The sequence below is a fragment of the Abramis brama genome (assembly GCF_963993115.1).
Source record: "Abramis brama genome assembly, chromosome: 19".
Lineage (NCBI taxonomy): Eukaryota > Metazoa > Chordata > Actinopteri > Cypriniformes > Leuciscidae > Abramis > Abramis brama.
The window spans coordinates 16,902,271-16,913,993 of record NC_139981.1 but is presented as its reverse complement, the minus strand read 5'-3'; the positions used below and the strand labels follow the sequence as shown (position 1 = coordinate 16,913,993).

Sequence of the window (11,723 nt, the reverse complement as noted above, 5' to 3'; positions counted from 1 at the left end):
TATTGCGAATATTGATTTTGACGGCTATATGAAGCTGTAATATGACTTAATTTTCCCTGCTGTGCAAGAGATTATTTCTTCTGAGAGTAAGGATTTTATTGGGTTTCTTTTTCCATTTTTAAGGGAAATTGAAAATGACAGCTTATAAAATGTACAAGGCAAATATTTTATTTTACACTAAAACTCATTGGATGTTTGGACAAGTGAAAAAAGTCATTCAGTGTCTCATGTAAATCTAAAAAGTGCTCCCAGGATTATTTATAAGAGCTGTGAGAAATCAAGGTGTGATTTTTGAGTCTGCCTGCAATTCTTGACCCCCATTTGAAATCTTAATTTCCCTTTTCCTCATTTAACATCTAGATTCTAATGGTTGGAGACATATAGGTGGCAGGTTACCCCTTTTCTCTTGGTGGAAACCAAATCACAGGTGACAATACTGATGTTCATACGCATCCATTAGTAAAACGTCATACAGAATTCTTCATAATGATTTATTTCAAAATAAACACTTTGGTGACTAAATCAAACCAATGTACAGACACACAAAAGAAAGAACAACAGATGTGCTTTATGCTGTCATAAGCTGCCATATACATAGAAGTAATCTTCACATTAAGTGGGGAAAAGGAATGGACAGTATATGCTACAGTTAACTATACAGTGTTGAAAATAGTGACAATTTGATGGAATGTATGAAAAAGGTTCCCTTACTTTTTTCATGAAATCATGGTCAATTTTAATTTAATGGCATCACTACATTGGGACATGTTTTTTAGAAAAAAAAAAAAAAAACACATTCTGAAATATCTTTTTTCAAAGAAGTACATGATATTTTTGCAAGATATCCCCCCATGTTAATAGGAATGCAGCTGTATAGCGGGGGGCTCTAACCCTTTACCCAGTACACAGACTCCAGTGGAAGCACAGAGTAGGCATTATGTTTCCTTATAGATTTTGTGCCCCAGGGTTGTGTTTGTAAATGTGGCCTGGTGCTTTTAACAGCTCAACATTATGAAATTGGCAGTAGTAACAGACAAATTCCATACACTAATTTTCTTTGGAGAGGCACAAGGCATTGACGTACTTTGTGTGGTGTTCACGTTATGTGTATTCCTAGACCAAACAGTTGTCCAAGGGAAACAGGAGCTTTAGGTGTTCAAAATTAGGGATGCACGATATAATATCGACTACCATATCTGTATCGGCCGTTATATGGTAATTTTCAATGTTAGCGTTATCGAAGTGCAGCGCCAGTTTGTCATATAGGCAACATCAAATTATAATGAGAACATTATAATTGTGTGCTTGGGTCATGGCTTTTAATGGTAAGACTTTTGTTTTTTCAATCAGGATCTAAAAAATTAAACAAAATGTGAATTTAGATTTATCGGCCAATATATCGGTTATCGGCTTTCAAATACAAAGGGTTAACGGTAATCGGTATCGGCCAATCTGTTTCCTAAACGTAGATGTGAAATAATCCACAAAATATTTAAAAACAAACCCACTCAAAATAATAAAATCTGATGCTGAAGATACAAATGTTTAATAAATTTGGCAATACAGTCATAACTATGTCTAAACACAGAAAACTTTAGGCTCTAGAACTATTCATTATGTAGTGGACATCATCCAGAATCAGATTTTTTTCCCCGTAAATGTCACATGGGATTATAAAGTGCATTGTTATATATATATATATATATATATAGGTAGTAATTACTTCAATTAGTTCTGTCTCAAGGTCTACCTCAGATGTTCCACTAACACTGGTTTTTTAAAAACATTATCATGCCTACAATTTTTTGTACTTCCAGAACTTGGCTATAAATTCTCCAACCTCTTTTTTCTTTGTTAATTGATGATGTGTTTTGAAGCACAACTGTCTCTAATGTCATAATTCTGCTGAGCGTGAAGCAACATTTGCATGTTGTGATGCTGAGTCTCTTACGCACACTCAGATCGGTCAATTAACAAAATAGATGTTTTTGTACCAACTCTCTATTGGCCCACGAATGCCTTCCAGTAAAGCTAATTACATTCCCCAAAGTCAATCAAAAACTGTCTTGGTTCATGCAAGGTCTAAATAGTTAATATTTGTTTGGCAAAGTAACCCTTTCCAAGAATAAAACAAGTGATTCTTTTCCATATATGCCATATAACGTTTACAAGCAGTTTATGCTGTTACATATATCTAAATTATGAACTAGTAAATACATAACAAAAATCAAGGTAAAAATCAATGCCCTTCTTTTTGTGTCAAAGAACTTGCATGCATATGAATTATCTGAACTTCATTCCTGCTAATGTGAAGTCACATATTCTTTTGCATCTAAGATTAAAATATATACAGAGTTTTGAATGTTTGCTCCAAAATACCTCATTATCTCAATACTGTTCTGCCTAACCCAACATAACCCAACAAACAAAGGAGCAAACACGACTCCAAAAATATCTCTTTACTGTTTTTAAGACGATATAAAAAAACATTGTATATACATATCATACGTAAAAAAAAAAACACAGTCATACATATATAATTGCACTTGGCACTAATAGAGGAGACTACATGGGTGGTGATGATGGACTGGTGGTCTTTTGCTGAGTCATTTACTGGGGATGCATATTTGGCAGGTTAAGTGCTGGGTCAGCAAGCATGCCAGAGGTCTACAAGGTACATATCTGTGACGGTGGGCTGTCAGATTCCCGGGTCATCTGGCAGACTTCTTAGTTTGTCTGTTGTTGGGCCTTTTTCATTCTGAAATGAAGAGACGCAAAATGTTAAAATGTGACAAGTCACACACCATCATTGAACTTATTTGATTACATTTATTTTAACTAACTCGTGAATAGTAGCAGGACATTTTTAAATAGCCTTTATCTCCACAGTGATTAAAACAATAAACTTAAATTATGCTTCTGGCAAGAATGTAACAGACATGTCTGCACTTTTTATAGGCAGTTTCTATTAGTAACTGCATGCAGTTAGTTTTAATTGGGCTGAAGCTTCCACTATTGAAAATCCTCTAATTTCAAGCTGAAGCAAATTTTAAACTACTGTAAAAAGTGATCCTTTGACTTAACTTAAAAAAGTGAGGAAACCTGTTGCCTTAAAATTAAGTTAATAAACTTAATGTAATTGAAAATTTTAAGTTATTTGGAATTGTCGAGTTTGGCCTAAAGAAGGCTTCCAGTACTTAGTCTCAAAATATTAAGTTTGATAGGTGTTAAAGTATCTTAACTTTTTTTAAATAACTTTTTTAAAGTAAGTCACATGACTGGAAAGTCTGAGCTGTTTAGTAGCTCATTGACCAGAGGTGTTGCAGATGGCAGAAACCTCCCTCACTACCTGCAGATGTACAACTTCCTTTTTCACTTATTGAGCTGTACTAAAGACCGCACAGTATGTGCTCATTAGCGTCCAGAGACCATTCATGGGTGTTCAGCCTCAAGGAGCCATCGTTCATCTCTTACTACGAATGTTTTGTTGTGCAGACCGGACAGTTCACACTTTTCTACCCCTTTAGACAATGCTTTTTGTTTAAGAGGTAGAAACACACCAATGAAGGCAGCGCCTATGGTTTGCCATACTACATCCATAAGCTTTATATTCACCCACCCCCTCTCAAATTCAATCTTCCAGCTAGCAGTGAAATGAAAGACGATGGCAACCAGTCCCATTATCTAATACATCAAGCTCATGATCAGATGTGAGAAATGTCTTTCTTCTCATGAATTCAGAACAACAAAAGCTTGTTTTACTTTGTTTGGACATTCACGATAACAATCAGCGGAGTAACTATTAAGGCAAGGCCGCAAAAGCCTGAACATGTTTTTCATTAGCTCGGCAGTAGCTGCTAATCTTGCACATCAACTTTAGAGAAATATATCAGAGCACTATAACCGGACAAAAACATTCAAAAGAAATCTGAGAAACAAACCGGGAATGGCTTTTGTGAGCATTTAGAGATGTGTGAGATACAAGAAAGACCAGTATTTTAAAGTGCGGGTGACTTTTTGTCAACAGAGACTACTACATAAACTATTACACTGAGGCTTTGATATTTGATGCGATACATAATTTTGTCTCATTTTAATTTGTCTAAAAGTCTAATTTGGTTAATTGGAATTGACTCTGCAAGGCTATTTATATTGCATTTGTGAACAATGCTATAAAACAAATTAAGCATTGTGGCCCTGTATTTCCTCTCCCGTTTCTCCCATTTCTCAGCTCGTGTTTGTCAAGAAGGTTTCCTTACTTGTTCAGGGCGTTCTTCAGGTACTGTTGCAGCCACTTGGTCTCTGGGTTAATGCACACTTCCTTGTTGCTCTTCAGTTTGGCACTGCAGGTGAAAAGTGTAAGTTTTCATTAAAACTTGTTCGAATCACGGTGCTGAAATTTGAACTTTTTAGACATTCAAATTGCAGTATAAGCAAGCAATCATTGCTAAGTATAAAGCTCCAAGGGCCCATTGTGAGCAGATTTTGAATGCAATACAATAGAAACCCCATAGTCAGCATCAGCCATACAATAGCAGAACAGTTGTGCATTCAAGCTCAGCCAAGCAGTTGGTTCTCAGTCACTCCTCTCTCTAGTAAGTGATATTACACTGCACTCTCTCATCACCCTAGGTATTCTTTTCCTGCATCTGCATTCCCTATTTCCCTACAGGTCTTAACAGATTGTCAGATTGTTATCACAATCTTCCTTGTAGCTCTCAGCAAAAAGATTAGATTATAGGTGTCTCGTCAGCACAGGTGAACCATTTGTTTTCAATTGTCTACAACTGACACAAACAAATCATTAAACTCTTTCCAATGTAAAGTAAAAATGAATCAAGTTAAAATACCATTTTTTGAATTTTAACAACAAAAAAATGTTGGTAACACTTTACCGTAAGGTTAGCCTACATTAGTTAACTACATTAGTTAACATGAAATAATAATGAACTGCAATTTCAACATTTACTAATACATTATTAAAATCGAAAGTTGAATTTGTCTAACATTAGTTAATGCACTGTGATCTAACATGAACAAACAATTAACAGCTGTATTTTTAATAACTAACGTTAACAAAGATGAACAAATACATTAATGCTAACAAATGAGACATTATTGTAAAGTGTTAACGGTATAATATTGTATTTGTATTAATAATAGAAATTAATTTATTACATAAATAATTGAAACTTTTTATGAATGAATGTAGTAATAATAATAATAGTAATGATAATTATTATCAGCATCTTGTTTTAATTAAAATGTTTACAAAAAATGTTTTTATACATTTTTGTCTGCTATGGATGCGTGTGTTGTTGCTATAAATGCTTACTATGAAAAGTTCTTTAAACCCAGGGTTTCTGGCATACATTATAGTTCATGTGATGATTTGGATGTGATACACACCCACACACAAACGGTCTGCTGAACTTCGCAACTGTGAATTGTTCTCATCATCCTGTGAGTAACACATTCCTAAAGGAGCCACAGTGAACGGCATTACATAATATAAAGTACAAAAAAGGTGTGCACATCCCAAACCTTCATTGGGTTCAGGTGCAGGACAAAAAGATGACAATCACAGAAGTAAGAAGAGTAATATCTGCACACTGAGTTTACAGCTCCAAAAATATTTATTAATAAACAGTGCAACGTTTCGACCATCAGGTCTTCACTAGGCACCAGTTTATTAATAAATGTTTTTGGAGCTGTAAACTCAGTGTGCGGATATTACTCTTCTTACTACATAATGTAAATACTTGAACAGTTGATGAGGATGAGAGCATTCTTCTGAGACAAGATTAGCTTTAAAGTATGTGTCCACTATCATCATATCGGTATCATTAAAGTAATCAGTTCTTATCTTCAATTCACAGATCCCCTCTAATTTGGTTAGCTCACTCTTTTGAAGTAGCTGCAGTTTATCAGGGCCTGGCATTTGTTTGTGTATCTCGATCTAGTCAGCAGGAGTTGGAGAGGGTCTGGACTGCGAACAGCAGGTAGTAATTACCTCACAGCAAGCCAAGGCCAACAGCAAACACTGGTAGATAGTGTTACCAGCATCACTCATCAATGCAGATTTGAAGTATCAAGGGCTCTTGAGCTTTGGGATTCAGGTTCTGATCTGCTCTCCAGGGCTTTGCCAATGGCTTTTGTGGCAATCGTTTGTCGGCTTGTGATTTTTGAGTCTAGCCAGCTGTTTTTATCTCGCTGACCCTTTGACACGGTTTAAGTCTTTGTTTACGCCTTGGTGAGCGTTTATGGTATGGAAAATAAGTGACATTTGTAATGGAGTTTGACAAGCCACTGCCATTAATCTTTGTTAAAAATCCAAATAAAGCAGCTATTTTGAACACCTCACTCAACAGAGGTGAAAGCATACAGGGAGGATAGTTCTCATCAGCATGCAAGGCTATGGTGTGTGACTAAGCACGTCATTCAAGCCCTTTACATGTGTGAGAAAGAGCTTGAAGAGGAACTCTTTCGGACCCCTATGATGCTGTTTTCCTGTACAAAATACAAATGCATCCATGCTTAAAGGTCCTACCCCCTCCTATAGCATTTCCCCTTGGATGTGTGCAATTGTGAGAGCCTGTCCAACGGTATAATGCCAGACAGGGGAGGCCAATTCCTGGCCCATTCAGCATCCCTTCAGTATTTAGAGATTGATGGGGTGAAGTGATGTGTTTCTGGGTCATGAAGAGCTGCTGAGCGAGTAGGAAAGAGAGAGTTTAGAGAAGATACTCACATGACTTGGAAGGGGCAGTTGGGTGTGTGGAGGAACTTGAGCTCACGAATGCTTCTCTGTGGGACAGTGTTGACTGTGGAACGGCACCAGCATCTCTCTACCAGGCTGATGGGCTTGGCTGGAGAAGAATTAAGAGAAAAAGAGAAGAGAAACTCAATTCAGCTGTTGCTGCAATTCTTGTAATTCGGTGCATGTGAGCGTTGGATGAAATCATGGTGAATAATGATGTTTGATGAGAAAGTAAATGAGTGCAAATCACTTTCTGCCCTGCTTTTTAATCCTGAGCTCACACCACATGTGCTTTGTAAAAGAAAACAACATCCTTGACTAAAAACGAAACTTTGGTTTAATTTTCTAAATCCATCATGCTCTAGCCTCCAATTCACTATTGCAACACTCTCTAATAACAACCAGCACAATTTTCAGACTGAGGGTGCATGTTCCTCTATTGGTTTTTCTATGAAAACTGAAAGTTATAAACGAGATTCATTTAGCAATACATATTTATATTAGGCCTATATTACAGGGCTATGATATTGAATGTTATGCACTCTATAAATTATTATGAATGAATATGCCTTTGAAATTCAGTGTATAATATTACAGGTATACAGAGGTAAGTGACATTTTTAGGTGCATTTATAAAGCACTTCAAGTGAATAGATTTGATGATATAGATTTAGTGCACTCATGGTTTAACCTATATTTTAGTTTTTTTTTTTTAAAGTATTAAAGTGGGCATTGCTAGGTTGTATGAATTGTAACGCGCATGCACGCAAATACTTGGAGGCTGTTTTAATAGCCTTCACGTTCTTGCACATTAAAGCCAATGATTTGTATGGCAGCGCTGGGATTATTGTTCCATTTGGCTCAGACCTGTTACTCGCTCAAGGAAGCAGAGACTTAACAGCTCGAGCAGCTTTACATTGTAAGTGAAGACGGCACGGCGCACGTACGCAAATACTTTAACGGACATTGCCCACTCACAAGAGTCCAGAGGTGTAAATTACCTGCGACTTAACGGAGCTCTATCCACTTTAGTCCACTTGTAAAATGCTAATGACATCTCTAGTAATCTATTTTCATTGTGATGTAAACGCGCAAACCATCGTTAGAGCCGCGCGCACTGGCTCGATTGAAGTACTGGCGCTATCTCTGCGGTTCTGTTTTATCCTCTAATTTGTGAGTAATTAAGAGAAAACAAAGAGGGCGACAAATACACAAATTAATCAACGCCGTGCCAGAGCCTCTCTGCTCTCCCGACCGCATGCGCGTCAGTCTGTTACTTACAATATTTGGAAAAATCACGTGCGTTAATGAAGTTGAAATATCAAATCAAACTTACTTTTTTTTTCATTTCTGATTATGTAAAAAAAGAAAAGAAATTAATAATCTGCGCAAAGCATGAAATTAGCCTAAAAAAACGTTTTACATTTAATTCACACGGTAAATGCAAATGCACTGAAATATGCGTCGTTTCTTACACATGTGCACGTTATAAACCTAAAAATATGTTTAACTTTGCAATAGTTGCATCGACTGTTCGCCAAATAGTGTGTCAAAACGCACAATGCACAATGCAAAAATAATGTAAATATTTGCAAAGTATCTATTAAACAATAACTCACCATTTGAAACCGGTGCATGAATGACGACCGCCATCAAAGCGAATACTACGATCAATTTCAGATCCATGTTTGCAGTGTGAAGAAGAGATCCGCACAATGTAGAATCCAGGAGCAACTGTGACAGCAGCAACTGTGTCTCTGAGTTAAATTTGCGCACAGCCTCTAGTCCAGACACCCTCTCCGACCCCCCTACCTTCAAAAGAAGAAAGTGGGTGTTCCCACGATTATTTGTCAGCTTTTGGCACTGCAGATATCCCTATTCTGGCACCAAACTAAAGTACTTACTTTTTCTATCGAACAGATCTTTTTTTTTTTATTCATGATTTATTTAGCATTTGGAGTTTGATGATGGATATTGTGAATACAAAAACTTTGGGCCAAGATGTGAGCATGCATTTATAAAAACATAGTTCAAAACATGCCAAGTTCTTAGAAATGTAAAAACATTTATAATATTTTCAGCACATTTTGATTTAACAACAAAGTGCTTTCAATCTAGGTTACAGATTGAGTTAGATTTATTTAAATTTTATTTTATTTAATATGATTTAAAACAGTATTGCTTTACTGCGTTTTAAATAACAATAAGACATTCAAACTAGTTATGCCAAACCTTTTCAAGAATTTGAGCTTTTAATATACCTTTTACCGCTTCTGCATAGTTACACTGTCTAGACAATTTTGGCCCCACAAAAAAAAAAAATTCATAAACTAAAAACATTCACCACAGAAGGGTTGAATTTAAGTCATTTGTATGCATTGTATTTCTTAATGTATTTTTAAATAACACCCATGATTAATGATGTCTTTAACCTTTACATTTCTCAAGTCTTTATCTATTTACATTGTGCATTCAGCGTTTCATTACCGTGCATTTCTTTATTTTGCCAAATTCAGCCACAGAAACCACCAAATTATTCACAGAGAAGCCAAAGGTCTGCATCTGTTTACCTTTAGTCACAGTAAACTCTAAGTTCTATAGACTGAAATAGCCTAATTTGCATGAATACAGATTCTCAGCTTATCTTCATAATGACGGTTTTGGAAATTAATAAATTGCATCCCTAGTATTAGCAAAGCAATCAAATAAAGATGCAAAACGTAATTAAAATAAATAAATCAGTGTTATTGTTCCATCTTAAAAGGAAACCGAGAAAGTGAGAAATGGAAAGCAAACAATTAGTTTTATATTGGGCCAGAATTTTCCACCAAGCCTTCCAGTTAAATCAGAGTGGGGTGACGTGGATGGGGAGGGGGTGTATTAGTGTGTATAACAGGACACAGATGTTTTCTCAGTTTCCATGGATATAGCTGTGCCGTGCTAGACTTTTGTCCCGTAACGAAGCTCCAGTGGAGAGGGGAGAGTTTTCGTGTAATAGGACTCAGCTCACCGGGTCAAAAGTGGCCCGTGTGTGCCAGTGCAGTGAGAGGTACAAGTGTTGGCACGCATTTAATCACTCTCAGTCAATTACTTTAATAAGTGATGGGGCAGTTCAGATTTTATGCCAGACTGACTATTTTGTGCCTTTCTGCTTCAATCTTGAGACCTTTTAGCTTTTCGTTTGAGAAAATGTGGAAAGGATTTGAGATGGGGGAAAAAACAACATTGGACATTTATTTTATAGCTTTTAAATGTTTGTCTCTATTATCTTGCTGTCATTCTAAATTTCCGTTACTGTGTGTTTAAACAAACTTTTAAATGCCTTTAAAGTCTTTGAGTGCTCAGCTTTCCTTTCTTCAAAAGCCCGGAGGTGAATGCAGATGTCATTTTACAAGGTGCCACCGGTGGGAGAGTTCACACCCACCCTGAGATTCTGCAGGCACGCTCCCAGTTGGCCAGTGGATAACAAGAGATGGAAGTAGAGAGTTTTATGGTTTTCACTTCAATTCTAAAGCCTCATCAGATCAGCAGCCCTGTATTTATATTTATCTGCATAACTCAGTATCTAAACTCTTGGGCAACATCTGAGGGGAAGATCAAAAGAAAACAAAGCGTGTTGTAATTATGAATTAGCTTACTTTTCTTTTCCTAATCTCATTTTTTTAACAACATATTCAACCTTTTTCCCACCTGTAGGTTATTTGAATGCTTTTATTACATGTAAATCAATCCAAATTGTCTCGTAAACAGTTTGGGCCATAACATCCAGTGTAACCTTTAACTGGTCCACTCAAAAATATTGCATTGTCAGCATTTCTAAACATATTTGCAAACATATTCATATTCATGCAAACACATACATATTTTAAAGAAGCTGTCAGAGAAGTTTAAGGCATTAGTGCATTTAGTTCTATGGTTTATAGACCAGCTGTGTGTTTTTGAATAATAGCAGATGGATTTGCTTTGCGATGGTAATATGCTGGTTTAGTTTGCATAGAAACAGTCTAACTTTTTACGGTGCAGATCTCATGAGGAATGAAGTGATTGTACTGAAGTGGGTCAGCAGAATGAACTGATCCATTGTATCTTTAAGAATAAATTTGTTAAAAAAGATCATCTTAAACTGTTAGAACCTCATTACTCACATAGAGCATTTCAAAGCCTCAGCATAGGAATATTCATTAAGTAATTTTGGATTAAAGCTCATTAACCCTTTCAATTATCATTTGACTGTAATGAGGGAAGTTCCATTTACAAGAGGTGTCAGGTCATCCTCAGATCTTGCCCCGTCCTAGTCGCCCCCCACATGGAGGGTTGGGGCTCTTGCTGTGGAGCACCCCTGAGTTAAGTAAACATGAAGCCAACAGGGGAAACCAGAAGTGTTATCACTGACACGAGAAGAGCCTTCTAGGGTCTAAATCTAGCCCGGCAGACTCCATGCCCCCCATCCGCCTGCAGAGTGATGGAGTCCCACCCAGACATACCAGCCAGGGTGACCATATCTATGTCAATATTGTGTTTAACCAAAATTTTTTGTGTTGAAACAACTCAATTTAGGTTGCTTAGGTATTTAACGGCTAGGGTATTATTTCAATCCTGCTTCATAGTAATGTTTTGGCTAAAGGACATTCATTTTTAAATGCTTTTCTTTACACCATGTTGTATTGCTGTGCAAGTTGCAAGTTGCTGTCCTCTGTATTTAATCTACCCAAGTTAGTGCACACAGATTATAGGAGCAGTGAGTAGCAAACCATGGACACACACACCCGGAACAGTGTGCAGCCATTTTTGCTGTGGCGCCCAGAGAGCGATTGGGGGTTAGGGGCCTTGCTCAAGGGCACCTCAGTCTTTTCCTGCCGGTATTGAGAATCAAACTCAGTCTGACTCTCTAACCATTAGGCCACGACTGCCCAAAAAAAGCAAACCTTTTAAAAGAGTACTATGATTTTTGAACCCATCATCA

The 11,723-nt window shown here is 36.9% G+C and overlaps 1 protein-coding gene across 2 annotated transcripts; it reads right to left on the bottom strand.

Annotated features, from left to right (window-relative positions):
• Positions 1–477: 477 nt before the first annotated feature.
• Positions 478–9,337, bottom strand: cxcl12a (chemokine (C-X-C motif) ligand 12a (stromal cell-derived factor 1)). 2 transcript variants are annotated; one of them, XM_084093887.1, is made up of 5 exons: positions 9,248–9,337; positions 8,380–8,572; positions 6,752–6,869; positions 4,260–4,343; positions 478–2,758 (listed from the first exon to the last, which is right to left on the bottom strand). In XM_084093887.1, exons 1-5 carry the CDS (start codon positions 9,320–9,322, stop codon positions 2,728–2,730), a joined length of 501 nt encoding a protein of 166 aa, XP_083950013.1. In that variant the 5' UTR covers positions 9,323–9,337; the 3' UTR covers positions 478–2,727. The 2 variants fall into 2 exon arrangements, with proteins under 2 accessions (XP_083950013.1, XP_083950014.1); XM_084093888.1 differs by lacking the exon at positions 9,248–9,337 and adding an exon at positions 8,665–8,715.
• Positions 9,338–11,723: the final 2,386 nt, after the last annotated feature.

What these genes read in the sequence shown, in the direction of transcription:
- cxcl12a (XM_084093887.1), bottom strand. Translation starts at nt 9,322, where the DNA reads ATGCAGACCTTTGGCTTCTCTGTGAATAATTTGGTGGTTTCTGTGGCT. An exon ending in GCAAAATAAAGAAATGCACG is followed by an intron (nt 8,573 to 9,247) that starts GTAATGAAACGC and finishes CTTCTTTTGAAG; the next exon opens with GTAGGGGGGTCGGAGAGGGT. An exon ending in TCATGCACCGGTTTCAAATG is followed by an intron (nt 6,870 to 8,379) that starts GTGAGTTATTGT and finishes ATTCTTCTCCAG; the next exon opens with CCAAGCCCATCAGCCTGGTA.